At 36.0% G+C, this 26,559-nt stretch overlaps 1 protein-coding gene across 1 annotated transcript; it reads left to right on the top strand.

The window, feature by feature from the left end:
• Positions 1–15,363: 15,363 nt before the first annotated feature.
• On the top strand, positions 15,364–25,504 carry LOC140141031 (glutathione S-transferase theta-1-like). The gene is made up of 5 exons (XM_072162809.1): positions 15,364–15,545; positions 16,962–17,049; positions 18,692–18,839; positions 21,837–22,004; positions 23,325–25,504. The coding sequence occupies exons 1-5, from the start codon at positions 15,428–15,430 to the stop codon at positions 23,484–23,486; spliced, it is 684 nt and encodes a 227-aa protein (XP_072018910.1). The 5' UTR covers positions 15,364–15,427; the 3' UTR covers positions 23,487–25,504.
• The last annotated feature ends 1,055 nt before the right edge of the window (positions 25,505–26,559 follow it).

Genomic DNA, 26,559 nt, shown 5'->3' on the forward strand with positions numbered 1-26,559 from the left:
GTACATTTTAATTTCCTCGCGGGATGCTGAGATGTTTGAAAAGCATCGCAGCATCGCATACTGCTGCGAAGTGGAGTCAGGATCGGGCTTAATGCGAACCACCAGCATCCATGGTTCGATGTAGAGATTATTCTTTCCTATTCAGAGGAAATTTTGTAATTACACACCTTATTGCCTTTTAACAATAACCAATGACACTAGCACGTAATTCCAGTCAAGCACCAATCTTTAATCCTATTGTTGAAGAGGATAATAAGCTTATGTACTTATGTATAGCATTCGTAAAAAAGCTTAAGTCTTTGTTTGCTTTGGTTAAATCCTGTTCAAGTGGTGGGTTAAACAACAATTAACAATGAGAGGACATTCCTGAACCTCGTTCATTTGGCGATGATTTGAAGTGACCGCCAATTATGACCATTTGATATTTAATACCAGCAATGTGGAAAAAAAATAATGTAATGCTAAAATAATGTACCCTTTTACGGAAGGAGCAAAGTTTAACAAGTTACAACTCCGCTTCTGCAGTACGAATGTTATTATTTCCTAGTCTTGAAAAAAAATTGCAGGCAGAGGTGGGAATCGATCTCGGTACCTCCCGGTTAAAAAGCACTGTGCAAACCACTAAGCCAACTAAATATCTGTCGTGAGATGCTTGACATTAATCTTTGATATTGCTGAATGGAACAAATCGCGGAATTAAATCAGAAATAAAATCTAAAGAAAATATAGGTTAGAAAATTATCAAATAAATTTAAATTAAAAATTGAGACTTTATATTTATTTATTTCACAAGGCGGCATTACACAGACAAACACTGTATACGCTAAAAACTCGACTCTCATTACTAGATGATGGCATAGCTCAGTGTTAGAGCATCAGACTGGTAATGTCAATATCGTTGGTTCGAATCCGCCTGCCAGCAATGGTTATTATGATTTTAATGCTACGCTACAATTTGTTCCATTTGTTCCATTTATTTATTTATTTATTTATTTATTTATTTATTTAAATAATTTGATATATTTGAAAGGGGTATTTGAGCAATTTGAAATTTTTACCCCGTATAATCCTATGGGTAATTTTGAACCCACCCCTCCCAAATTGCCAAAACCTATGAGTTTAAATGATACATAATGATCAGTACGTCAATCATGAGTGAACACCGGTTGGTCACTGCATTTATTTGGGAATGGGTAGGCACTGCAGCTTGATTCACCATCCACAACATGATAATGTGTGCACTTGCTACATTATATACACTTGTAGGCCTATGTTGTTGTTGGTGTATAAGTAATGGGCCTTGCAATTGAAATGCCTCAAGCTTTTAATCCGATATGCAGATTATCTATTTGTTTTCATGAATTGGAAGACATTCTTTGATGTGTTACTGAGCTCAATGATCTGAAATTACTGGAGTGTGAGGTCAGAATAGTATTTTATTAACAGAAAGTATAGACAGGGATCGATATAATGGGATAGGCATCGTAGTATTACGTAACACACCGAAAGATGTAGTTTAACTCTAGACAATAGGCGCCATATTGCAGGAGGGTTAGAGTTCATAGAGGAAACGTTAAAGGTTAGTAGATTAGGTCACCCAGGCACATCACTAATGTGCTTCACGAGTTGTAATACCGACAGGTAAAAACATTGATTTTGTAAAATTCTCCCGATTTTTTAAAATTACTAAATAAGGTTAGTACTTCAAACCATTCTTTGATGAATCTATGCAATATGACGGTAATTTTGAAACATCTAAGAATCAATCTTAAACATCTTCATGATATTCATTTTTTGCGCATGGTCAAAGCATGCTCTTGCGCTATCCACAGACTATCCGGTGGAAACTTCAAAGCAACGATCATGCGTTAATATTTACAAAATGGCGAATGATGTAGTTTAAGTCGAACAATAGCGTGACCGGCGTGACGTAGTTTTTGGCATTGTTCCTATATGCACTTTCACCCTCCTGGTATAGAGACCCTGCATGAAATTATCGATTGGCTCCAAACAAAGGATTTGAGCCGGTGTCCTTCACCGTAGTTATGGCGGAGTGCAGTCCATTCAATCAAATGTTGTCATCAACCTATTTGATTGCAATCATGCTTTTGTTGAATGCATTTGAGTAGTCCGCCATATTTACGGGATGATATGTCACATGCAAGGCCTCTATTCTCCAAATTCATTTCCTAATGTATGTGAGAATGATACAGTAATGACATGATGAACATAGTCATTGATGCATCAGTTTTAAAATAGACTAGGCGGTTACCATATTTGGCGGTTCTCGCTTGGGCGCGATTACCAGGCTGATGGTGACATGCCCATATGACAGTTTTTACTAATTTGACCTCAGATGACCTCTGGCGACCCCAAAATGACCTTCCAAAATTTGGCTCTAAATGTTAACTGTACCCACCAAGTTTCATGCCCATGCGACAGTTCTTAGTAATTTGACCTCAGATGACCCCTGGATGACCTTGGATGACTCCAAAATGATCTAAACTTATAACTCTAAATGTTGACTGTACCCACCAAGTTTAATGCCCATACATGAGTTTTAACTAATTTGACCTCAGATGACCCGTGGTGACCTTGGATGACCCCAAAATTACCTTCAAAAATGTTGTTTTAAATGTTGACTGTACCTACCAAGTTTCATGCCCATACGACACTTTAGTAATTTGACCTCAGATGACCCCTGGGAGCGGACCCCGGTGTCAGATGACTTTAAAACGAACATAAACATCTTCTTGACAGGACAGAACTACACCCACCCACCGAGTTTGAGCCCCGTACGACCTAGTTTCATGCCCATATGACAGTTTTTAGTCATTTTACCTCAAATGACCCCTGGGAGGGGGCCCTGGGGTCGGATGACTTAACAAACATGAACATCTTCTTGCCAGGACAGAACTACACCCACCCACCGAGTTTGAGTCCCGTAGTACCTAGTTTCATACCCATATGACAGTTTTTAGTCATTTGACCTCAAATGACCCCTTGGAGGGGGCCCTGGGTCGGATGACTTAACGAACATAAACTTCTTCTTGCCAGGACAGAACTACACCCACCCACCGAGTTTGAGCCCCGTACGACCTACGACGGCCTCACATTAGCAGACAAAACCTAAATCTACAGAATTATATCCATTACTCGTCTCGAAAGAGCTCAAAATAAATAACTTAGAACATTTTCTTGATGTCCTTTAACATGTTTCCATAGTTAACCATCGTTAGCCATGGATATCTATGCTGTAGAACTGACCGGTGACTAAGTCCGATTTATTGGGACGTTTATCGACCATCAACGAGTAATGCATATGTTGTGTGAGGCCTCCAAATTTTGGCCTGGCCCAGGGCCCCCAAAAAGATATATCCGGCCCTGCCCATATACATAACTTTTGTTACCAGTGTGTAGTTATTTTTTGAGACAAATGCAAAATTAATCACAAAATTTATCAGAGGGTGTAGTACCACCTTAAGAGTATAGTTAATTCTAAAATGTCCGCTTTGCAACCATGGTAACAAAGGTGATAAACAACATTTTGTAATACTTGAAACTTTAACTTGAATTTCAATATCTGACTACTACTATGCAAAGAATATTTCTCACCTCGGATGCAGCAAATACACTAGTGTGACTGTCATTGCATTGTATCCCCGATGATACCATTATGGGGACCCCGTTAATTAGCTAATTAAATTAATCTGTTTCATTGTCAGTTTCTTGTAAATATAACAGTTGGGAATATATAATATAATTAAAATAAATTACGGCCAGAGATAATTACTGTTAATATGAAGTCGCAGGAACAATTTGGACTCTAGGGACATCTTTATGGGCTATACTTTATGGTTTTTGTGCTATATATTAAAGTCGATTTCAGTTCCTACTCTTAACTAATGCCTTTATCTGTGGCGATATTGGAACCAAAAGAAAGTGCTTCTCGTATACTATACCCACATGAAATCTTTCCAGGGCGGGTGTCAAGTACAGATGACAAAATTCTAAAAATTCTAAAATTTAAGAAGTGTACCTTTTCAGCCCCATATTTGGAATCAGCATGAAAAATTCACCAAAATGAGTACAAACAAGCCTAGTATTGGTTCAGTGGTTCTTGAGATATCTTGAGATCTCAAAACTTGGACTTTTTATGTCGAACCCTATGGCTAGCAAGCAGAGCATTAATATAAAAAAAATCACAGCATAAAATCTTATTTCTCCTTTTAACATGTTCAATGAGAGGGACAAAAAATTCGCATTTATTTGCTTACTTCATACTAATATAATTAGAAGTTAATTACTAAATTAATTAATTACTGGAAATAGAATGGAATATATTAAGCAGGGTTGTTGATTTTTTTTTTCTAAATAAAAAAAATCGGATTTGTTTTTATTTAAATCGATTTTTTTTTTCAATTTTTTTTTATTCCAAGAACTGCTGTACCCTATGATAAAGTCAAAAGAGTACCAGTGGAATGATAGTCATGTGCACAATCCTACCACTGTACCAGGTATTTACAAAAATCAAAACATGTTTTTTTACACGGTGAAAATTTCAAAGAAAAAATTTGGTAAAATCATATGGAACAAACCTGTTGAATTCTGCACCTTAAAGATGAATTTTTAGCAATAGATAAAGTGATATCATACTATTCATAGAGGTATTTTAATTGTATCCAAAAGTTGTAGAAGCATTAAGAATGAAGTAAAACAGTCAATTTAAATCGGCATGATTTAAATCAAACAACCCTAAGATTAAGTTACATCAAACATTCTACATCCACTAAAAAGTCTGTAGGGGCCTTAATATATTATATTTCTTTATTACCAGGTAGTAGACTAGGTATCTTTACAGTGCAGAATATATGCATCATCACTTACTGACATTTGAAATCAAATTCTGTTTTTTAAATAAAAATCTAAGTAAGTCAACAATCACGTTTTATGACAAAATTGGTATCATCGATTGTGAAACCCATTTAGACCAGGCTTTTCGATATGGATTTATCGAGCTGATCTAATTGTTGTTTAAAATCAGATCATAATAACTATTTTCCATATTTGAAGGATAATAGGTATTTTGATAACATTGTTTTCATTGATCAATTAAGTGAAGTCCGAGGTAAACGGTGATATATCTTAAATGAAGTGAACGGCAATCACAACATTATGTCTTCTAATGTTAGAAAAATAATCATCAAAGACGGATCACATGGTTTTATTTAAAACAAACTCATATTAACCATAAAAAAGACATCTCTCAACACGCGATATTCAAATTTCCGCGCCGAAATTGTCTAGTCTATTTTGTATGAAAATGTTATAATAATGGCATTAATAGACACCTCAACATAAAAATAAGAAAATGTTTAATAATAATATGATGCCAATTTCGTACCGGTTTTTTTTTTTTTATTTGGTCATAATAGGCCTATATCACAAACATTGTACATGCATTGTTTTGTGACAAGACACTATGGGCGAATTTCTCGACGGGTGGCTTAGCAATTGGCTTGTCTAGCCTCAAGGCTTAAGAGGTCGTAAGACCAGGCTTAACTGAAAACGTATTTCCCGAAGCACGGCTACCATAGCCTCGAGGCTTCGTTAGCCCGTGGGCCAGGCTTGTAGGATTAGCCCTAGGCTTCAGTAAAATTTGCATTTCTCGAAATCAGTCTTCTGTAGCCGTAGTCTACGCAAGCCTGTAAGAGCTGGCTTACAGCGGCTTTTCTTGGCCCTGCCTCAGAGCAGGTCTTAGGTCGTAAGCCTTGGTCTATTTCAATTTACAAATTATTTAAATTGTAATGCAAAGTTTATCTTTCATATTTTTGACGGTCTTTCATAACATGAGTAAGCAGTCGCGTAACTGGGGGAAGCGGAGGAGCTCTTCCCCCACCATGAAAAAGGTAAATTAGGCCTACTTCTGAGAGTTATTAATTAACCTCATATTTGGTCATTTTAACCTTAAAAACTCAATTTTTAAGGTTAAATAAATTGCATTTATCCCACTTTTGTACCATTGGCCTATATGTCACCAGCTTTAATAGCTTAAATATGGCATTTCTACCATAATTTTTTTTTCAATCCCACCTCCCCCATGTCAAAAGAAATCTACGCCAATGTTCCGGGGACACATTCCAAGCAGATCCCATAACTCCTCAGACCCACTCCACCCCTTACAAACCCAAACAGCATGAAACAACGATGCCTGCCCCTCATTTATTATGTTTGCCCCCGCTTTCCCCACCCCACCCCCAAATGAAAATGTCTAGTTACGCCACTGTGGGTAAGTAATTGTTCGATTTAGTTGAACATTTCAGCATTTTATTTTAGTGTTCATTTGAGTTAGTTGAAGTAGCTGTTGCTATCATAAGACCTACTCATTTTGAATGATGATTTTTTTAACAACGAATATAATTTTTTTTAAATTCTTTCATCATCATCATGATCATCATCATGATCATCATCATCATGATCATGATCATCATGATCATCATGATCATCATGATCATCATCATCATCATCATCATCATCATCATCATCATCATCATCATCATCATCATCATCATCATCATGAAGACCTATATGATACCACCTGTCCCTATCCAAGCCTTAATAGTTTGATACTCGTACTTTTCATAGGCCTATTACAATATTATTTTGGAGTGTCTATATTATACCAGGTTGGACATCAATTTAATACAATAGAAGAAGGACAAAATTGGTAAAGATATAGTAAATATTTGACACGAAACAATAATGCATGCAGTATTAAAACTGAATTTACGGATAAGATGCATATAATATTGCTATCTTCTACTTAAATAATTATAAATATTGTACCAACAGATAACTTCAGGTGGGATCTGAGAAGACTACTGATATCAGCAGTAGATAGCACGTTGGTTGCTTTCCTTTTTAGGGGAATCACAGATTCCTTTCCATTAGGCTTACAGTTTAGAGTCAAGAAAAAATCACGAGTATAAAGCATAGACGTATCATTCATACAAGTTGGACTCATAAAAAGTCAAGTGGAAATAAAATAATACATAAAAGACACAAAAACAGACAAAATATTCTTGCATCAAGTTGTGCATGGTATAAGCCCAAGCACAAGACCGCGGGTCCAGGCTAGTCTTTGCGCCGGGAACATTGCGATAATGAGACGGCAACCTTGTTAGTACGGTAAACCGTGAGGACCACAGCTTATGTACATCTACCTCCAACAGCCTATACAATTAAGTCGCTGGTTGAAAGGGACGAGGTTGTCAAGCGTTAAGCCTGCAAGGCCACTAAGACTAGGTTGAATTTGCGTTGAAGAAATCCGGCTAGAGTTAAGACTCGGGCTTCGAGAGCGGGCTAGGCTTAGTAGCCTCAAGGTCACCTTAAGACTACGGCTTAATAAGACTCCTGTCGGGAAACTCGCCCTATGACACAAGACACAATAGCCTCATCTCAATGGCACAGTCCAATTACCCCAATTAAAAATCATAATGCAAAATTTGACCTCAAGTTGCAGAGTATGAGTTTTTGTACCCAAAGTTTCAAAGGTCATTCAATATGAATGTGCAAATGTATTGGGGTTAAAGAACTGTGTGCTGATAGATGCGCATGTTGTGGATCCTGTAGGCTAGTGAGAGTTGTGTGTAGGCTAAGAGTAGATATTTTTGAGCGAACCAGTAAAAAAATTACACGTGTCATGCTATAATTTGTTTTAGGCCGTATAAAATTAATGTTTTTCATGAATTGATGAAAGAGGGAGTTTTTCATAAATCATTCGGAAAAAAATTGAAAAATCTAAAATTTAAAAAAAAATCAGAAAAATCCCAGAAATTGAGGAGGGAGGGGACGTGAACCAAAACGTTAATTTTATACGGCCTTGTGTACAATGTATGCTTTTCTTGAAATATTTTTCATCTTCCATTGGCAGGAAAACTGGTCAAGTCACAAGTTTCAACTTTACGGAAATCTATTTATATTGTTCATATAAGAGAAAATTTGTAGCATTTTCAATCGGTAAAGGAACTTTTGGGACACCCTGCATGTGTGATTTCGACATTAATGCTTATTAAATATAACTGGTAGCAGTTTGCCTATTAGACAAGGAAATTAAATCTCAAATTCTTTTTGCCGCCCCTTCTTCTTCCGCCGCCCCTCTTTTTGCCGCCTCTTCTTCTTCCCGCTACCCCTTCGTTTTGGCCGCCCCTGCTTTGACCCCGGGGCTGGCGCCCCCAAAAAAAAACGCGCATGAAATGGTAGTAAGCTTTGGCAAAAATTGCATTGATCATTTCATAGCGAGTGTGTAGAAGAATTCAAATATCACAGATATACATTTGTAGGTCTTGTGGTTCTTGAGTTATGTTGTATAGAGGGCTGAAACAACAACACTTTTGTAAAACGTACATAACTCATTAACAACAATAAATCAAGCAAGTATATGATTAGTAGAATGAACTTTTGCAAAACAGCAAAGTGTTGTTTTTCAATAATATATTGATTTAGATATTGAAAATCGATATTTTGGTGATATTATGTGATATTTGTACTTTAAAAATTGTGATTGTTGAAGCTCGGATGAAAAGTATTGAATTTGAAGGTATAGTTATCTAATATGCATGCAAGTGTCACAGAAATCGAATTACATCATCATGCGAGTATATAGGTGGGGGCCTTCGGGTGTGAGCCCCCCGGAAGAAAGGGACGGTGGAAGTGGTGCAGAAAAAGAAGGTGCGGCAGAAATAATTATTAAAGACCTCATTTGTTGAAATTGGTTGAGAATTAAAGAAACTGATATCTAAAACCTAAAGAAGAAACAAAATCAAACTTTCGTGTTCTACAAGTGAAATCACGGCGCTAACGTGCTAGAAAGCATGACGCTAGTTCTCTTGTTCAAGGACGTTTTGTGTACAAATCAATAGGGGATGCAATGGAGCAAACTGCAACTTTTTTTTTTTTTGATCGTCGTGTCTATATTTCAAATTCGAGCTATTTGCTGCTGGTTCTAATTACGACACATCTGTCTTTATTTAGAATATACAGAGGTGAACATAACAGGTACCTTAATTTAATTAAATTGACATCAGGGTCTGTGAAGAGGGATCTGGTCCTGTATGTTTGATTTCGTTTTGCAACCATATTTGGGTTGCAATACCCCTTATGGTTAGGGTTAGAGTTAAGCTTTAGGGTTAGGGTTATGTCATATTGCGGCCCATTATATGGTTGCAAAAAATATATACGCCGGTCCTGGTCAAATGGCGGCGATTTTGAAAGGCAAAAATACAGAAAATTGCACAAATTCGTTTTGAGTAAAAAATAATGTACAGTCGATGTACTGAAAAATTACAATTTATGATCATAAATGTAATGGGATGCGTTTATTAACAATAACAATTATATGCACGCTATGCAAGGACGATATTTTGCGGCAAATTATTAATGCCCCATTTAAGGAATCGGATAGCAACGTTTGCACGGTTTGTTTTTGTGGGACATGAGAGCACATCAGATATATCGAATTGCATTCTGAATACGAGGAATGTCCTTCAGATACCAAATCATTTTAATTTTTTTTTTAATTCGCTATATAATACAAAGTTTATGACAAATTATTAAAATTTGATATTTTTAAAATTTTTGATATTTAACAGTCCTCGAAGTTTATTTTATAAATCTAATGATGTGTGCTTAAGGTGGCTGTGTACTCTCAGATATGCATGTAGTAAAAGTGCAATAACTTTGTAATTATTCTCGCAAGATATATAAAAGTATACATTTTTATGAAGGCAAGACATCAATAAATCTTAATATAAATACAGATTTGGGGTAAAAACAACAATTATGAAGAAAATCACAAAAAAGTGAGTTTTTGGCAATATTTGTTAGGTACATCATAACAAAAAAACACTCTTTCCAAAATATTTTATTTTGTTTTTAGCTCAATCTTGAGGCTCCATTCCAAAAACGGTTTTTTATTTTTTGATATTGGCCTTATTTTTTGAGATATTGACCATATAAGGCATCAAATTGAACTTTTTAAAATTCACAAACGCCTATTTGCACAAAATGATGCCTAAAATCATAAATAGACCAAAATAAAAAAAAAATGAGAAAACCGTTTCTTGAGTCGATCATGCTTTTTACGATGATCATATTTGCTTACCTATAGATGCTGTATTATTATTGAGTTATCGTGTACCTAAATCGTCATTTTACCGAGAAAATGAACATTGAAAGAATGGCCGTTGAAGTTTAAAGTGGTCACATTATGCACTTTCATCGAATCTTACAGGAGAATGCGGCAGTTTTCGTTTTTCTACCTTATATAACGTGAACATCGGGTAAATCCACAGCCCCTTGAGAAGTTTGAGCGAAATCCATTCATAACTTGATATTTAAATCGGGGAAAGAACTTGAAAAAAATCCACATTTTATCAGCTAAAACGGAGCCATTTGACCGCTAGGTTTTTGTGAAATCAGTGCTTCCGTGGTGCTTCCATAAGATGCGCCGCGCATGTAGATACGCGTTGCGTATGCGTAGCGTATTTGTGCGTTAACAAATTGCGCGATACGCAACGCGATTCGCGGTTGCGCGCGTGTACCCTGCTGGTACAACAAAGATTTTCTTTCCTTTTCAATTTCAAATACGAGTGGAATAGTGAAATAAAATCCTTAAAATATTGCAGTTGGAGTTTACAAATCTGGATTTTCATTCCTTGTATTTATAAAAAACATAACAAAGTACAACGCATCAAAAAAACTCAATTTTACGAAAGAAACCATGTCTAGAGTACACAGCCGCGTTAAAGGTGTATGTATCTTGATGAAAAGCCGACGATCAATTGACATTTTTGACCATTTATATTGAAGACACATATTTTTCCCCAAAAAAGACTTAAATATTTTTGGTATTTTGGGGAGAAAATCTATATCTTCAAAACGAAAGGTCAAAATTTTCATATGGTGGTCGGCTTTTCATCCCAGCTTCACACACTTTAAGTAAGTACAATAGTACATACCATTATATTTATACAATTTACTTCGAGGACTGTTAAATTTCAAAAATTAATTTTTTATTAATCATTTGCCATAAAAGGTGTATTATATCGCGAATTTAAAAAAATCAAAATTATTTGATATCAGAAGGACATTCCTCGTATTCAACTGCAATTCGATATGTCTGATGTGCTCTCAGGTCCAACAACAGAATAAAATACATGAAAACGTCGCTATCCGAGCCCTTAAGTGAATATCATGATTATAGTCTACCTACGTGATTTTTGTTGACACATTTGATTCAAATGATCAATATTTTTTCAAGGTATTTCCCCTTTTCCTATCAGATCGATGACAATGAAACAGATGCGATATCCCATTTACACTGTATAATCGTAAGTGTCAGACATTTGTGAAATTTACTATGATAACTCGATAAATAATAACACATTTAGCGGATATAAATACGCTAAATGTGTTAACAAAATGACTTTAGCGTTCATATATCAAGTTAAACAGAAAACACATATTGGCACAATTAGTATTTTTCAAAATAAATTTCTTTTAAGTGATTTTCATAAATTTCAAAATTCTACCATTTTACAGCCCATGTTTACTATAATAATATTGTATAATTGATTAAAGGATTAGTTGAACAAAGTGTTAACAGGTGGTTATTAGTGTTATATTTTCGGATTAGTGGAATTTATCAATAATACAAAGTGCAAAACAATAATGTTTTTAATTTTGTACTAACATTTGTTGTATTCTATAATACTCCAATAAATCTATTTGCCAAATGTGTGATGATTTTTATATATATTTTTGTAATAACAAGCAATTCAAATTAGTTACAAAAAGTAGACTGCTAAAAATTAATAAATATTTCGGTAGAGTACTTAAGCTTTAGTTAAAGGGACATTTTGTGATCCACGGCTTCACCACCACCCCCACCCCACCCCCACCACCCCACCCTTTTCTATAAAAATAAAAAATAAAAATAAAAAGATGATGTATATCTTCAATACAATACAAAAGGTCAAACGTTTCATATGATGGTCGGCTTTTCATCCATATCAGAAAATATTAGGAAATATCAGTATTTATTTGTAAATGCCACCAATGACATACCAGGAAATACTCATGTTGAAAGCTGAATTGAAAAATGTGTGCTGAATAGGTCTACATTTAATTCATACTTGTAACAAAGGACTCCCAATGGATATCTCACATTTAAGTTTTACGACAATCCGATAATCTATTCAGACGATCTTAAGAATGTTTGATGCTCAAGGGTGATCATATCAACCCAGAAAAATGTGTGCTAAATAGGTCTATATTTAATTCATATTTGTAACAAAGGGCTCAATGTAAATCACATCCAAGTTTCACGACAATCCAATAATCTATATTCAGACGACCTTAAGAATGTTTGATGCTCAAGGGTGATCATATCAACCCAGTTTCATGATAATCCAACTATCTTATTATCAGTAACTGTTACTTATTATCAGTAACTGATGACCTTGATGGTTTCGACGCTTAATTGTGATTACATGCACCACGTTTTATGACAGTCCAACAATCAATGGTCAGTTGACATCAAAACCTTTACACGACTTTGAACATTCTGACAATCCAACAATATAGCCCCTCCACCTATACTTAGTCGACCTAAAATAAACAATCTCATATCTTTTTCTGAATACACATCTTGAAGGTCATCACAAGAAAGTCATGCATATGCAAAATGAAGCAAATTCCTATTGCCAACTTGGTAAAATGTATAATCGGTAACCCAATCTCGTACATCATTGTGGTTTCGAAATATTTCAATTGGTTCTATATTTGTTGAAATATGAGACGCAGAAACCCAAATCTAGAACAAACAATCATCATTTATAAAGATATAGCTTTCCATGGTAAAGATATTGGACCAAAGACAAATTACACCTAAATTAAGTGTAAATTCAGGGTTTGCAGCCATGGCGGAAAAACTGACCAATTATTAAAATTTGACTTTCATTGCCAGTTAGAACAACCTATTAAAAGGCTTTAGGGTTTAGCTATGTTTCATTTGGCAAAAGTTGATAATATTAAAAAAGAGGGGAAAAAAGTGCTGTATTTTTGTGGAATATGGCATAGTGAGCAAAGCATCATTCTGTGGCACTCACTGATATCTATAACAATATTATCAAATAAAAATACTATTGGAAGAGTGCAGTGACGTTCAATGATTATTGAAAATTATTATCGATAATATCGCAAATAAAAATTTGCTCAAGGTTACTTAATGCGTCATAATTATTTCAGTTTTGTTTGTTTTATTGTCGAATTGTTATAGTTAATGGTTCATTTTGTTTGTTCTGCATTTTGAGAAACAACCAGTTTATATATTCATCAATATGAGCTAATATGGTCCATCAAAATCAACCAATTTTGCTCTAAAAATTCTGCGCCAATATAAAATATAAAATATGACCAGTTGCTTCCTTGACTCATTTCTTCTACTGTAAGATCAAATGCATATTACTCATACAGAAATAAACTACCCAGAAATGAAATAAACTGTAAAGCAAAATATAAAAATAAACCCAAAGGTCAAGCCTATCATATTAGCAATAAATTGCATTAAAAATCAAATGAAAAATGATTTTAAAAATAATATTGAAAAAAGAGGGCGACATGTAAACTTTGTAGCATAGCAGGCCTGTAGCATAGCCCATATTTGTGACGATAAAAACAGGTGGATACATACCAGGTATAGACGAATCCAATTTCACGCATTCCTACACCTCAATGGCAGACATAGCTGGGTCCCCGTCGGCTCATATCTCACTTAAAATGTGAAATGATGCGGCCTTGGAGGGTATTTTAAACTGCATTCTATCACCCGTGTTACACGTAGACAAAAGAATCATGACAGTTTAGAACACAAAAGAACTCTAACATCGATTTTTAAGCGGCTTTAATCCACCCGGGGCAGTCACAACACCAGTTTGGTGTTGCGGGGACCCAGTAATGGCCGACCAAATCCTGACAATGACTTGGCTCGTTGGATATAGTATTCAAACACCTGCCCTCTATAGATTACTATGAGCATGCTATGAGTAATGTAAGTAAATATCGATTGTTCCTATGTGATTTGATAACCCCACCATATTTTGTTATTAGGGGGATGCATGGTCCATACAATCATCTCCGGCAAATTCAATGCACCCCCCCCATGTTGCATGACGCCTGAACATGGGTTTCTATACCAAATTAATCCCATAGGCCTACTTGCATACATTTTAGCCTAAAACACTCTCTTTGCGCGAAGTTGTTCCACTTTTGCACCATCTTTCACATAGTGGCAAACTTTTTCGTGCCTGTGTAATGAAAACGAATCCCAAGTGAGGTAATTTTGACAGCATAAAAAAATCTTTTTTGTCACAAATCAATTCTTAATGAAATCCATTTAGGGACCGTCCACAAACACTTGTTAGGGGGGCTGATGGGTCAACCCCATAGAAAAAGCATATAAACTCAATTTTCCTCGGAAAATTTGTGGTCATTTTTTTCAGGGGCCCCTTAGGAGGCGGGTCAAAACTTTTCAGCCCCCCCCTTTTTTTTTTTTTTTTTTTTTGCATCAGGTCCCCCTAACAAGTGTTTGTGAAAGGTCCCTTAGAAAATCTACTTCAATATTTACAAAATAAATGGCAAACTTTTTCGTGCCTGTGTAATGAAAACGAATCCCAAGTGAGGTAATTTTGACAGCATAAAAAAATCTTTTTTGTCACAAATCAATTCTTAATGAAATCCATTTAGGGACCGTCCACAAACACTTGTTAGGGGGCTGATGGGTCAACCCCATAGAAAAAGATATAAACTCAATTTTCCTCGGAAAATTTGTGGTCATTTTTTCAGGGGCCCTTAGGAGGCGGGTCAAAACTTTTCAGCCCCCCTTTTTTTTTTTTTTTTTTTTGCATCAGGTCCCCCTAACAAGTGTTTGTGAAAGGTCCCTTAGAAAATCTACTTCAATATTTACAAAATAAATGATTGTGATACCAAATTTCAAGGTTGTGATGATCATTTATTTGCATAGACTGATAAAGACCAGAGAGTTTCTACTTTTGACCATTATGTGGTCTTCTGGGTTTTACTTCACAAAAATTGGTAATCAATGAGAAATAAGAATAGACATACAGACACATCCGAAGACACAAAACTGTGAATTGGATTTAAAAGCAAGTCTGGTAGCAACGTAGTTTTTCCTGTCTCAGGATTTCCTCACAAAAATAATGCGCGAATATTGGGCTTGATTTGGGCGCAAGATGTGGCAACAGTTGTGGCAACCGTCATGTAAACATCAAGGCATGGCAAGGATTCTCGATGACCTGATGCGAAGGCTGTGTCGTCGGAAAACACTTGGAAACTGTGTGTAGCAAAAATGAGCGTCAAAGTATATTATGACATTTTGTCACAGCCATCTAGAGCTGTTCTACTATTTTGTCGAGCAAATAAAAAGTTTATACCATTCACGCCAAAACCAATAGCTCTAAGAAAATGTAAGTATGGTGTACTAGCTGTAACTTTGAAAGTGTCGAATTCTGCATACTTGCACGGCATGCATGTATAAACATGTAGTGATTCTGTGTATACACTGCTCCATTATCCTTTCCTCCATAGACAATAGTACATTGTAATTTCGTTCTGGTATACCAGAACGAAATTCAAATTTAACGATATCTTCGCTAAACGAATTAATCTGCAAGAAATATTTTGTACATAAACATTATGTAGGCAGGGGTTTCCATTGATATAATTATAAAAATCTCAACTTTTTTTGAGAAAGTGGATGGGGGGATGAGGCTGTGGATCACGAAATGCCCTTTTAAGTTAAAGGAGGATTTCGTGATCCAAGCATTCTCTTTTTACGACATTTTTCAGTAGATATCCACGAAAAAAGCTAATACGCAAAATTTCAGTTGATTCCGATTTTGCGTTTACAAGCGAGTTATGCATGATTTATGTGTATTGCACTGCTCCATAGACAAAGTGTTGTAATTTAAAATTAAAATTTTATGATATCTTTGCTAAACGAATTAACCTGCAAGAAATTTTTTGTACATAAACATTATGTAGCCAGAGGTTTCCACTGTCCAGTGATATAAAAATCGGGATAAAAATCTCAACTTTTTGTGAGAAAAGTGGGGGGATGATGCTGTGGATCACGTACAGAAAATTTTTGAAAATATTTAAAGTCAAATATGTTTTATAATTTTATATAAAGAACAAGATACCAGAACAAAATTCAAATTTCATGATATATCTTTGTTTATAGATTATTTCCTGCCCAATTTTGTGCCTATTTTTGCATTTTCCTCAAAATTATAGTGCATTGATGACAAGTAAGATATGTATATTATAGGGGCAAGGACTACAACTACTGCACTGAAAATTTTATTTCAGCACAGACAACAGTTGTGGAGTTACAGTCAAAAATGAGGGAAAACCAATATTTGATCAATAAATCAATAACTAATTGCTTTGAATTGCTGAATTTTTAGTACAGTAGTTGTAGTCCTTGCCCCTATAATATACATATCTTACTTGTCACCAATGTGCTGTAATTTTTGAGAAAAAAAATGCAAAAATAGGCACAAAATTGGCCAGGGGTGTAGTACCCCCTTAAAACGAATTAATCTGCAAGATAATTTTTTTGTACATAAACATATGTAGCCAGAGGTTTCCAGTAATATAAAAATCTCAACTTTTTTTGAGAAAAGTGGGGGGATGATGCTGTGGATCACAAAATGCCCTTTAAAAGTAAAATATTTTGTCCAGAAAAATTTTGAAAATATTTAAAGTCAAATACGTTTTATAAAACATCATTAAAAAACATGTACCAGTACCGATATAAATTTATGTTATTAATATAGCAGCTACTGAGCTACATGTATTTTACAACTCTTTTTTTACAGTTGAAAATAAAAGTGAAGAATATGCCCAGATCAATCCTATGAAGAAAGTGCCAGCTATTGTTGATGGCAACTTTAAACTTAGTGAAAGGTAAGTCTATCTATAGTAATAAAAAAGGTTACAGCCCCCTTTTTGAAGGTTTGTTACATGGTGAAAATAAGGTTTGCAGGAATGTGAGAGTTCAGCTTTTTATTGCCAAAATTTACGTATTCTGTTTTATTTTCAGCCCATTGGCGTTTTACCCCGATTCTACGCTGTTTTTCAGCTTTTTGAGTAATTTTCCTCTTTTTTTGTCTGAAGCCTCTCACACCCCAGATGGGTTTGCTATGTCAAATATACAAGTTGCTATTTTGAATGATCTTGCTGGGGGGCAGGGGGAAACGTGACCCAGGCGCCACCCTTAGGGGTGCCAAATTGACCAATTCAACATCGATTCTGCACCCCTCCAAGCGATGAAAGTCAAAATTTTCGTACAATTCGCACGCATTTCAGCACAGAATCAATTGAAAGAACATTTTAAGACCGATATTCACCTTCTAGTAACCAAAATTAATTTATAGTGGTAGGCTTTATTTGCCCAAAATTATATTCAAAGCCATAATATTTTGGTTTGACCAGAAATCATAAATATTTGGATTTTCTGATAAACATCTCATTTGGAAGACAGACCATCACGATAATTAAGGTCAGGGCTTACTAACCCTAATCCCCGTAACCCCTGACCCTAATTTGCATATCGTGATGTACTGATGGTGACATTGACCGATTTCTGGGATGATTGCCGGTCACATGATGACAGGGGGAGAGCGTGGCGCAATGGTTAGGGTACTTGCCTTTAGTGCATGGGGTCCCGGGTTCGATTCACGGCGGTGGCGATTTGCTGTGATATAAAAAAAAAAAAAAAAGTCTGAAATTATTTGGCAACTTGTGTAGATTAAATTCAGGCTTCCGCTCTCCCCATGGTTCATTTAGAATTGGGTAAATGAATCATGAAAGTACTCCGTCCTTCGGAGGCGTCGGTCCCGTCGGTCCCGTGTACAGAGAGCCATACCTGTACATGTATCTCGCAGCCAGTTTCAAAAGAGTAGGGTGTTAACCCCTGACTGTTCCCAACCCGTCCCCGGTGTTCAAATGGACCCCAATGGAAATAAGCTTCAATAGAGGCTTTCTTGGGTTATCCAGGGTTGTCAAAACCCGAACAAATCAAATAAAAAAAAAAGAGATATTATATAGGCATTGATCTGAAAATATGTGTCTGTGTAACTCAATACCTTTAAGTAACCTTTGACCCTACTGACCTTGATGACTAACATTTTAGTGAAGAATTTGGCTGTTCAAAGTATGCGGGCTATCATTTTTTCAGAAGGGGGGGTCATAAATTTTTGTAAAGAAAAATATGGGGTCATAACATTTTTGATGACCAAAATGTAGGGAGTCACAAGATGACCACAGATAGTGTGTTTATTATATTTAAAAAGACTGATTTCAATACAATTTTAGCCTCTTTAGGGGGTAAGGTGTATCGGTGGCAGGGGTCATAAAATTATTGTTGCCGAAATAGGGGGATCGCAATTTTATTGATGCAGACTTTTTTATGGGACCCCCTTCCGAAAAAAAAATGATAGCCCCATAATCAGGCAACTGCTCTACACCTTGTTAAATATTTTGATACATTAATTGCATGTAAAATCAATGAACATATCAATTTCTCTCTTTCTCTTTTTTCAACCAGTGTGGCAATATTGATGTATTTGTCTGACAAATACAACGTCCCTGGTCACTGGTATCTCAAGGACCTTGATAGGAGAGCTAAAGTAGATGAGTTCATGAGTTGGCAACATATCGCACATTTCAACTTTACCAAACTTTTTAATTATGAGGTGAGCATATAGAAGTTGACAACAAACAAGTGTTCGTGAACGGGCCCTTAATGTGTACAAATGAAATTTAAATGAATCTTAGCCCTTTAAAAATAGTTCCTGTGGTTATCTAACCAGGAGCTGCTTTTTCCAAATGTGTGGCTCCTGGTCCAGATCTGCTTATTTTGAGGCTTGGGTCCACCACTGTAGATAAAGTAAATGTTGTTATAATGTTAAAGATCTAAACTACGCAAAAAAAGTTTCTTTATGGTTAGGAAACTTGCCCACTGTTAAAATCTAGCAACTACTTTTGTACGTTTGCTAAATAATCGCATGCGGGTGATTGTCCTGCGCATTTTGACACCTCAATCACTACCCTACGACACTCCTGAGGAAAGATATGAATGTTTAAGTAACACGAGGTCGAAAATTAAAATTGCAAAGAAGCCTATTCAATGGTTTTAGAGCTGATTCACTGATCAAAGACGGTTTCATTATTCCCGCCTTTTCAATTTAAATTTAAAGCATGTTCCCTGATGCATGTTGGATAATTCGTTGCTTTAATATTGTGCAGATGAATGATCAAAAACAAAGGCGTGTGGGTACTAAGACATTTACGTTTTGAGAGATGGGTTTGGAAAAGGGATTGAAAACAGGTCATGATTACAGCAGTTTGGAAAATACTGTATGTTCAATATTTTCCCAAAACAGAAGGAATTGAGACACTAGAGTGGCCCTCCAGAAGCCCTGATCTTAACTCCTTGGAGAACCTTTGGGATCAGCTCAAGAGACGAGTCAAAAAGAAGATAAAGGCAGATACAACTCTGGTGGGATTAAGTCATATCGTTATTAATGAATGGAACGGATTGAGCAAGGTAACATTCGACTCCTCATTAGGAGCATGAGACGCCGCGTGGCTGCTGCAGTAAGGGAAGCCAACGGTGGACACACAAAGTACTGCAAGAAAAAGAGATTAATCTCAAGTGAAGTTGGAAGCCGCGGCAATATGATGCCTGAAATGTGCTCAGCAAGTAAACAAAAAAATGTTATCTGCATGTTTTTTTTTGTGTGTTCTTTTATGCTGAAAACTTAAATAGGCCTGTTTGCAATTTTATTTTTCACCTCGTGTTACTTAAACATTCATATCTTTTCTCAGGAGTGTCGTAGGGTAGTGATTGAGGTGTCAAAATGCGCAGGGACAATCACTGCATGCGATTATTTAGCAAACGTACAAAAATTAGTCGCTAGATTTTAATAGTGGGTAAATTTCCTAACCATAAAGAAACTTTTTTTGCGTAGTGTATTTCAGAGTCAATTCTCATAACTTAAGGTTAGCAACTATTTTAAACTGTTGCGATTTGGTAAGTCCCAGCATCTTGCGAATGGTAGCAAGCTTTGGCAAAAATTGCATTTAACATTTCATAATGAGGGTGTAGAAGAATTAAAATATCATATACTTTTCGTAGGTCCTGTGGTTCTTGAGTTATGTTGTAAAGCGGGCTGAAACAACGACACTTTTGTAAACCGTACATAACTCATTAACAACAATAAATCAAATATATGATTTGTAGAATGAACTTTTCCAAAACATCAAAGTGTTATTTTTCAATAATACATTGAATTGGATAATGAAAATCAATTTTTGTTGGCTGCCTTGACCAACAATACCTCGTCTACCCTTAAGCCACCGATTTCTTATCAGTAAATTTGGCATGACATATTGACCAATGACCTAAAAGCAAACTAAACAGAGCTCTATAAGCCGCTTATCACTTTATGTATGGTGCTAGATCAATTATAAATATTGACTCATGGGGTCACTTGTATTTCAAGTTGTATATCACTCACATACAAGGACTTTACAAAAGTACCCAAATTAAGTATTTTTCATTAGTGTAAAATAAACCCAAAGCAAAAACTACATGTTTGTTCTCCTCCTACCCCAGGCAAGTTTATTACTGTTATGAACTGCCGGTAGCAGGGGTAGCGCTAGAACAAAGCGCTTCAGAGTCCACAGGGACCCCCAAACTTACAGGAAATCTGAAAGTAGGGGGTCCGTAGTAGAGTTTGGCGAGTTAGAGTTGCACAAATGCAGCAGAAATAGTATGTCTGCAGTAGCGCTAGATTGAAAAGCTGGGGGTCTGCAGGGACCCCTGAACTCGCAGAAATTTTAAAAATACATTTAGGGGGTCCGAACTGTATTTTGGTGAGTCCGGGACCCCAAAATGCAGCCTAGCGCTACCCCTGGCCAGTAGCGATCAGTCAAGAGGTAGAGAAATGAAAAACAAACAAAAAATCACACATTTGGAGGAGTTTTTGTCAAAGTACAATTTCTCCCAGAATTTTACCTTCATTTGAACTGATTTTTGTCAGCATCTTTGAGCCAAATTTTAAGCTACCCTTTTTGAGTAACTGTGTGATTAAGGTACCTTTTTAACCCATTTTTGCTTTTTTGATACCCTAAGCTAGAAAGTTGACAAAAAGACCCTTTTTACTTGCTTTTTTTGTTTTGTTTATCAGGTGATATGATATACAACTTGAAATACAAGTGCCCCCAAGACATTGGTGGGAACAGGCATGTTACGAGGTCTGATGGTCCTTGATTTTTATTTAGGTTTAAAAAATGTCAAGCATATCTAGTCATTAACAGTTGAAATCTAGGAGCTTCTAGGAGACAAAACTTCAGCCAGGCACAAGTGACCTGGTGAAGGGGGTCGCTGTAGATAGTTGGTCCTTATAGCATTTTTACAGGACAGGCAAGTGTAGCCAACAATTAGTGCTTATTAGTGCTTATTGAATGGATCAGAAATGACTGTTACTATGGGCTCTTCTTCCCGCCTTTACCAGATGAGCTACAGGGAGAGTGGATTTTTTTCCCTGCGGGTAGCCTGCGGGTAACCTCTTGAACCCAGGACCTGTCACACCAAATACAAAGACCTTTAACCAGTGTGCCACGCTGCTCCCACAGTTTAGCAGAATCATAGCACATTTTCAACATGCTTACTCATGTCATTTCAGGTTATTTTACCCAGTGTTACGGGATCAAAGACAGACCAAGGAAAGGTATCTTCAGCTGTTGTTGAGGTGGAAAAAACATTGACAAATCTAGAACAGATTTTCCTGAAAGACAAACTCTACCTATGTGGCAGTGATGTCAGTATTGCTGATTTATTTGGAGTATGCGAGGTAAGAGAAACGCACTTGGACACACAAAATGTATAAAGCAATGTAAAAAGCAATAAAAGTCAGAATGTTTTTAAATTTTTTAAACTTTTGTTCGCAAGTGTTTTAAAATCTGTTTATGGGTATGACACACATGTATGCACAAGTGTTTATATGGGTATGCACTTGTGTTTGCGGGTACTCACAAGTGTGCGAAAGTGTTTGAGGAGGTCTGCAAACGACCGCAAATGCATGTCTATCGTATGTAACATATAACATGCACAGTTGCATGGTTAAATTCTATGCACACAAAAATAGTATATACTCATCTGGAGGATATAGAATATTAATACTGGTATGAAACTACAGCAAATAAAATTCTCTGCATGTTCATATCAATTTCAATGTTGTTAACTCTCTCTCATACTTTTCAATGTTGTTAACTCTCTCTCATACTTGGACGAAATTTCTGAAAGTTTAAACTAACTTTCAGCACAAAAATTCAACTAACCTTGAATTTTCGATGTGTGACACACACCTTCATCAAAAGAGGTCCAATGATGTTGTGATGGACTTGCCCTTTTGTTGACCATTGGCAACTTTTGGTCGAATGAGGGCGGTGCAGGAGGCCCTCCAGATCAAGAAGAAATCGCCAGAACTAAATCGTGATCAAGGACTGGAATTGCCAAACTTATACAACGCCTCATTCAACCAAAAGTCGCCAATGGTCAACAAATGGGCAAATACATCACAACATCATACGATTTCTTCTGATGAAGATTTGTGTCACACAAAAATTCAAGGTTAGTTGAATTTTTGTGCTGAAAGTTGGTTTACACTGTTTGTCACCAGCAGAGCCGTAGCCAGGGGGTGTGATTACCCCCCCCCCCCCAATTTGCAAAAGTATACAAAAAGTCCCCAAATTTCAGAATTTGCGAAATGAGATTTTTAAAGCTTTTATTGGTAAAAAAGATGGCCAAAGTTTGGAGAAGAAAGTCCACTTTTCACAAAATTTACCTCGTCCCCCTTGAAAAAAGTCCAGTTTCAAAATCAGCACCCCCACAATAAATCCTGGATACGGGCCTGGTCACAAGCACGTACATGTATCATGTACTTACATTCGAGTTTCGCTGGCACAGCCAACAAAACCGTGTGTATATGTCACTTAGGGTGATTGCATTATTACATCATGTGGGATGCATACATCACACAGTATTTTGTAGTATGGAGTAGTGTTGGGCTGTGAAAGATTTTGCAAAAAAACTCAAATGAGAAAATATAGCCTTATTTTGATAAATTGAATACTCAGAGAGCCTAGTGTTTTGTACTTTTCTTTGTCTTCAGGTGGAGCATGTTACGGCAACAGGCCATGATATTACAGAAGCACATCCTCTTATAGGAGCGTGGGTTGAACGAGTGAGACAGAAGCTGAACCCTGATTTCGACGAAGTCCATTCAGTGATGCATAAATTAAGAGATAAAAATAAGACAAAATATGCTAAGTAGTACACATGGGTCAAGTCCTGAGGGGTCTGTGGTTCAAATCCGCACCCAGGAAAAAAAGTTTTCTCTTCTTAGGGGGATGTCATTTATTTTTTAACTAAAGATTGTGCGCACATTTAGATCATAAGTTAAAAGAATTTTAAGTCACCAGCCTTTAATAATTTCATAATCCCCTCTATTTTTGTTGTTAAAAAATTATGACCCCCCTATTTTTGATCTAAAAATTCTATGAACCTCCCCAGTATATTCATGCCCCCCCACCTCTCCGAAGAAAATATCCAGCCCCCCTAAGTTATTTCTTTCTCCCTTCTTTCCTACCCCAGTGCCAAAATGCACATAGGGTATTAGAGTTAACTATATTTACTATCTGCACCATCCATCTAATCTATAATTGTTTATAGCTACACCAATCTTTTGAGAGCCACCAAAATGATTTATGAAATGATTTGGGCCACTTGACCAGTGACTCTCTATAGTGTGTGGTCTTACACTATGCAATGTAACTAGTTTTATCTGTTTATATTTGGCCAGTTTGGTAGGAAGTAAATAATGAAAGATAAGATTGTTCTCTGAATCTAAAAACTATTAGGTTCAGTACTCTGAATCTCAAAACTATTAGGTTCAGTGTTGACAATAATTTTCTGATATTTTCTTGAACCTTTGTATCCTTATTATCAAAATAAACATTAGTAAATCAAAGACTAAGTTTTTTGTGCTATTCCAGTTGAAATCCATACACCCCTATCATGCCTATGGAAGACATGACCTTAATCTACCACACAGGGAGTGTGAATTTCAGGTGGGGTTACGGTCCCCGGTTACCCGAGTGGGTGACTCCATTTGCAATCTACACCTTGTGTGGGAGAGTAAGGATATGTCTTCCACAGGGGGTATGGATTTCAACCAGAATAGCCCATTTCAGTTCGAGGCCATTTCTGATTTACACAACTCAATTTTATATTGGCATTTCTTCAAACCTCAGTGATTTTCTCAAAATGTTGTTTATTTGTGGTGTCCCACCTTATGCCACTACTATATAGGAAACCGACAACATGCATTTAACAATTGGTAAAATTCTTATAAATTGTATTTTTGGTATTTTATTTTATTTTATGGTAAAATCCCTTGTTGATAATGAACGGGGGTTCTTCCTGGTTGAAGGTATACGGGGATGTGCCATGGTTTTGGAGTACCTTTTAAGCGATTTTGGTATATCAATGGGTGGGTTTTCAGTGGAGACCATGTGCCCAATTGTACCCCTAAAAGCACCCAAATGCTTTTTCTGTGGTTTTTTTTGTGAAAAATTGGTCTACTGATGAGTGGAAAAAACAGCAAAAAGTAGGTATAGAGAAAGTCAGCAATCCACATCCCTGTACAAATTTTTTTGAAGACCCCTTCCCCCTGGATAATGAGCACAGTGAATAAAATACCTCCATTTGAAGGGGCATGGAAAAAAAGGGTGTGCTCAAGCCTCTGCAAGTGCCTTTGAGGAAGTTTTTGTGTTCCAAAAATCACTTGACCCTAGTCTTCACAAATATTGTGATCACAGTTATGAATATTTTGTAAAATTTAAGGGCTCAGATAGCGACATTTTCACATATTTTTTGTGGGACCTGAGAGCACATCAGACATATCGAATTGCATTTTGAATATCATATTTGAATAATTTGCCATAACATTTGTATTATACTATGGCAAATTTCAAAAAATTATTTGATATCAGGGACTTTCCTTGTATTCAGAATGCAATTTGTTGTCTGATGTGCTTTCATGTCCCACATTGCTATCCGATTCCTTAAACAACTAATAAGTAAATGTGGCTAGTCCAGTTGAAATCCATACACCCCCTATGGAAGACATGACCTTATTAAATCTCCCACAAAGTGGATGTAGACTTCATAATTATGGAGTCATTCATTCAAGTGACCTCGTTTGAAATTCACACTCCCTGTATGGAAGATTAAGGTTGTGACTTCCATAAAGTGTGTGTGGATTTCAACTGGAATAGCCCATTGGAGATAAATGTGAAACATAGAATATACAAATTGTCTAAAAATGAATCTAACCCAGCAAACACAAAAACTGGGGGGTAAAACATCCTTATCCTTATAAAATGTCAGGTTAGGCCAACAAAAAAATTGTTTCCTGTAGCGCCTGCATTACGTTTTTGACGATTTATTTTGCACATTAGAAAAAAAACACCCAAAAATGGAAAAATCACAAAAGTAATATTAAACACTACTGGAGTAAACATTTACACATTACACAACAAATGGGCGTAGTGAAAAACTACTGGGGAAAACATCACACATTTTTTTAATACCTTTTTAAATCTGCAGGTTGAAAGGGGATCATAGCTGATATCCTTGAATATGAAGAAATATGATTTTTGTGTGTGTCGGAGAGACCCACTGTAAATTCCCATTCCAATTTGCAGCAAAAAAATTTTGTCATTTGAAGACATGGATCTAACTAAACAAAACAAAAAAAAAAAAACATATTTTGCATTTGACTTTTATGACCTGCTACAGGAAACTAAAAGACATTTTAAAATATTTTGTAGGAAAGAACACTACAAAAGCCTATTTAAAAAACATTTGTGCAAAATATTTTGTCAATACTTTAATAGCATATTAGAATATTTTGCAGCAAGTTTTCAAAACTGTTTTGAATGTTATTAAAACATTTGACACCCTTTATAGAACATGACATTTAAACATTTTCTTATACATTGTAAGCTTTTTTGACCTTTTGCGAATATTTTTTTGAAAATGTTTGTGTTTGCCGGGAAGTTCCTATATTCCACTAGTTTCCCATAGAATTTGAAGACTTATCCATCCAATATGCACTTTATATTTAATTGTTTCATTTGTTTTTGCAATATTTTTCTTTTTCTCTCTGAAGGAGCTTAGAAACTTTGGGCATTATGCGCTATATAAATTGTTGTTGTTATAATGTTATTGTTGTTTATACATACATGCAGGCCAGTATCAATACACCATTGAAGTTCATTATTTTGTAATATTGTAAAAGTAGTAATTTTTGTGTGTGTAATTTTTTGCACTCTGCAGATTTT

Source organism: Amphiura filiformis, chromosome 19 (genome assembly GCF_039555335.1).
Source record: "Amphiura filiformis chromosome 19, Afil_fr2py, whole genome shotgun sequence".
NCBI lineage: Eukaryota > Metazoa > Echinodermata > Ophiuroidea > Amphilepidida > Amphiuridae > Amphiura > Amphiura filiformis.

Bases quoted from the DNA above. Each gene is read 5' to 3' on its own strand.
- LOC140141031 (XM_072162809.1), top strand. From the start codon at position 15,428: ATGAGCGTCAAAGTATATTATGACATTTTGTCACAGCCATCTAGAGCT. The intron at 15,546-16,961 runs GTAAGTATGGTG...CTTTTTTTACAG, and splicing joins ACCAATAGCTCTAAGAAAAT to TTGAAAATAAAAGTGAAGAA. The intron at 17,050-18,691 runs GTAAGTCTATCT...TTTTTCAACCAG, and splicing joins AACTTTAAACTTAGTGAAAG to TGTGGCAATATTGATGTATT.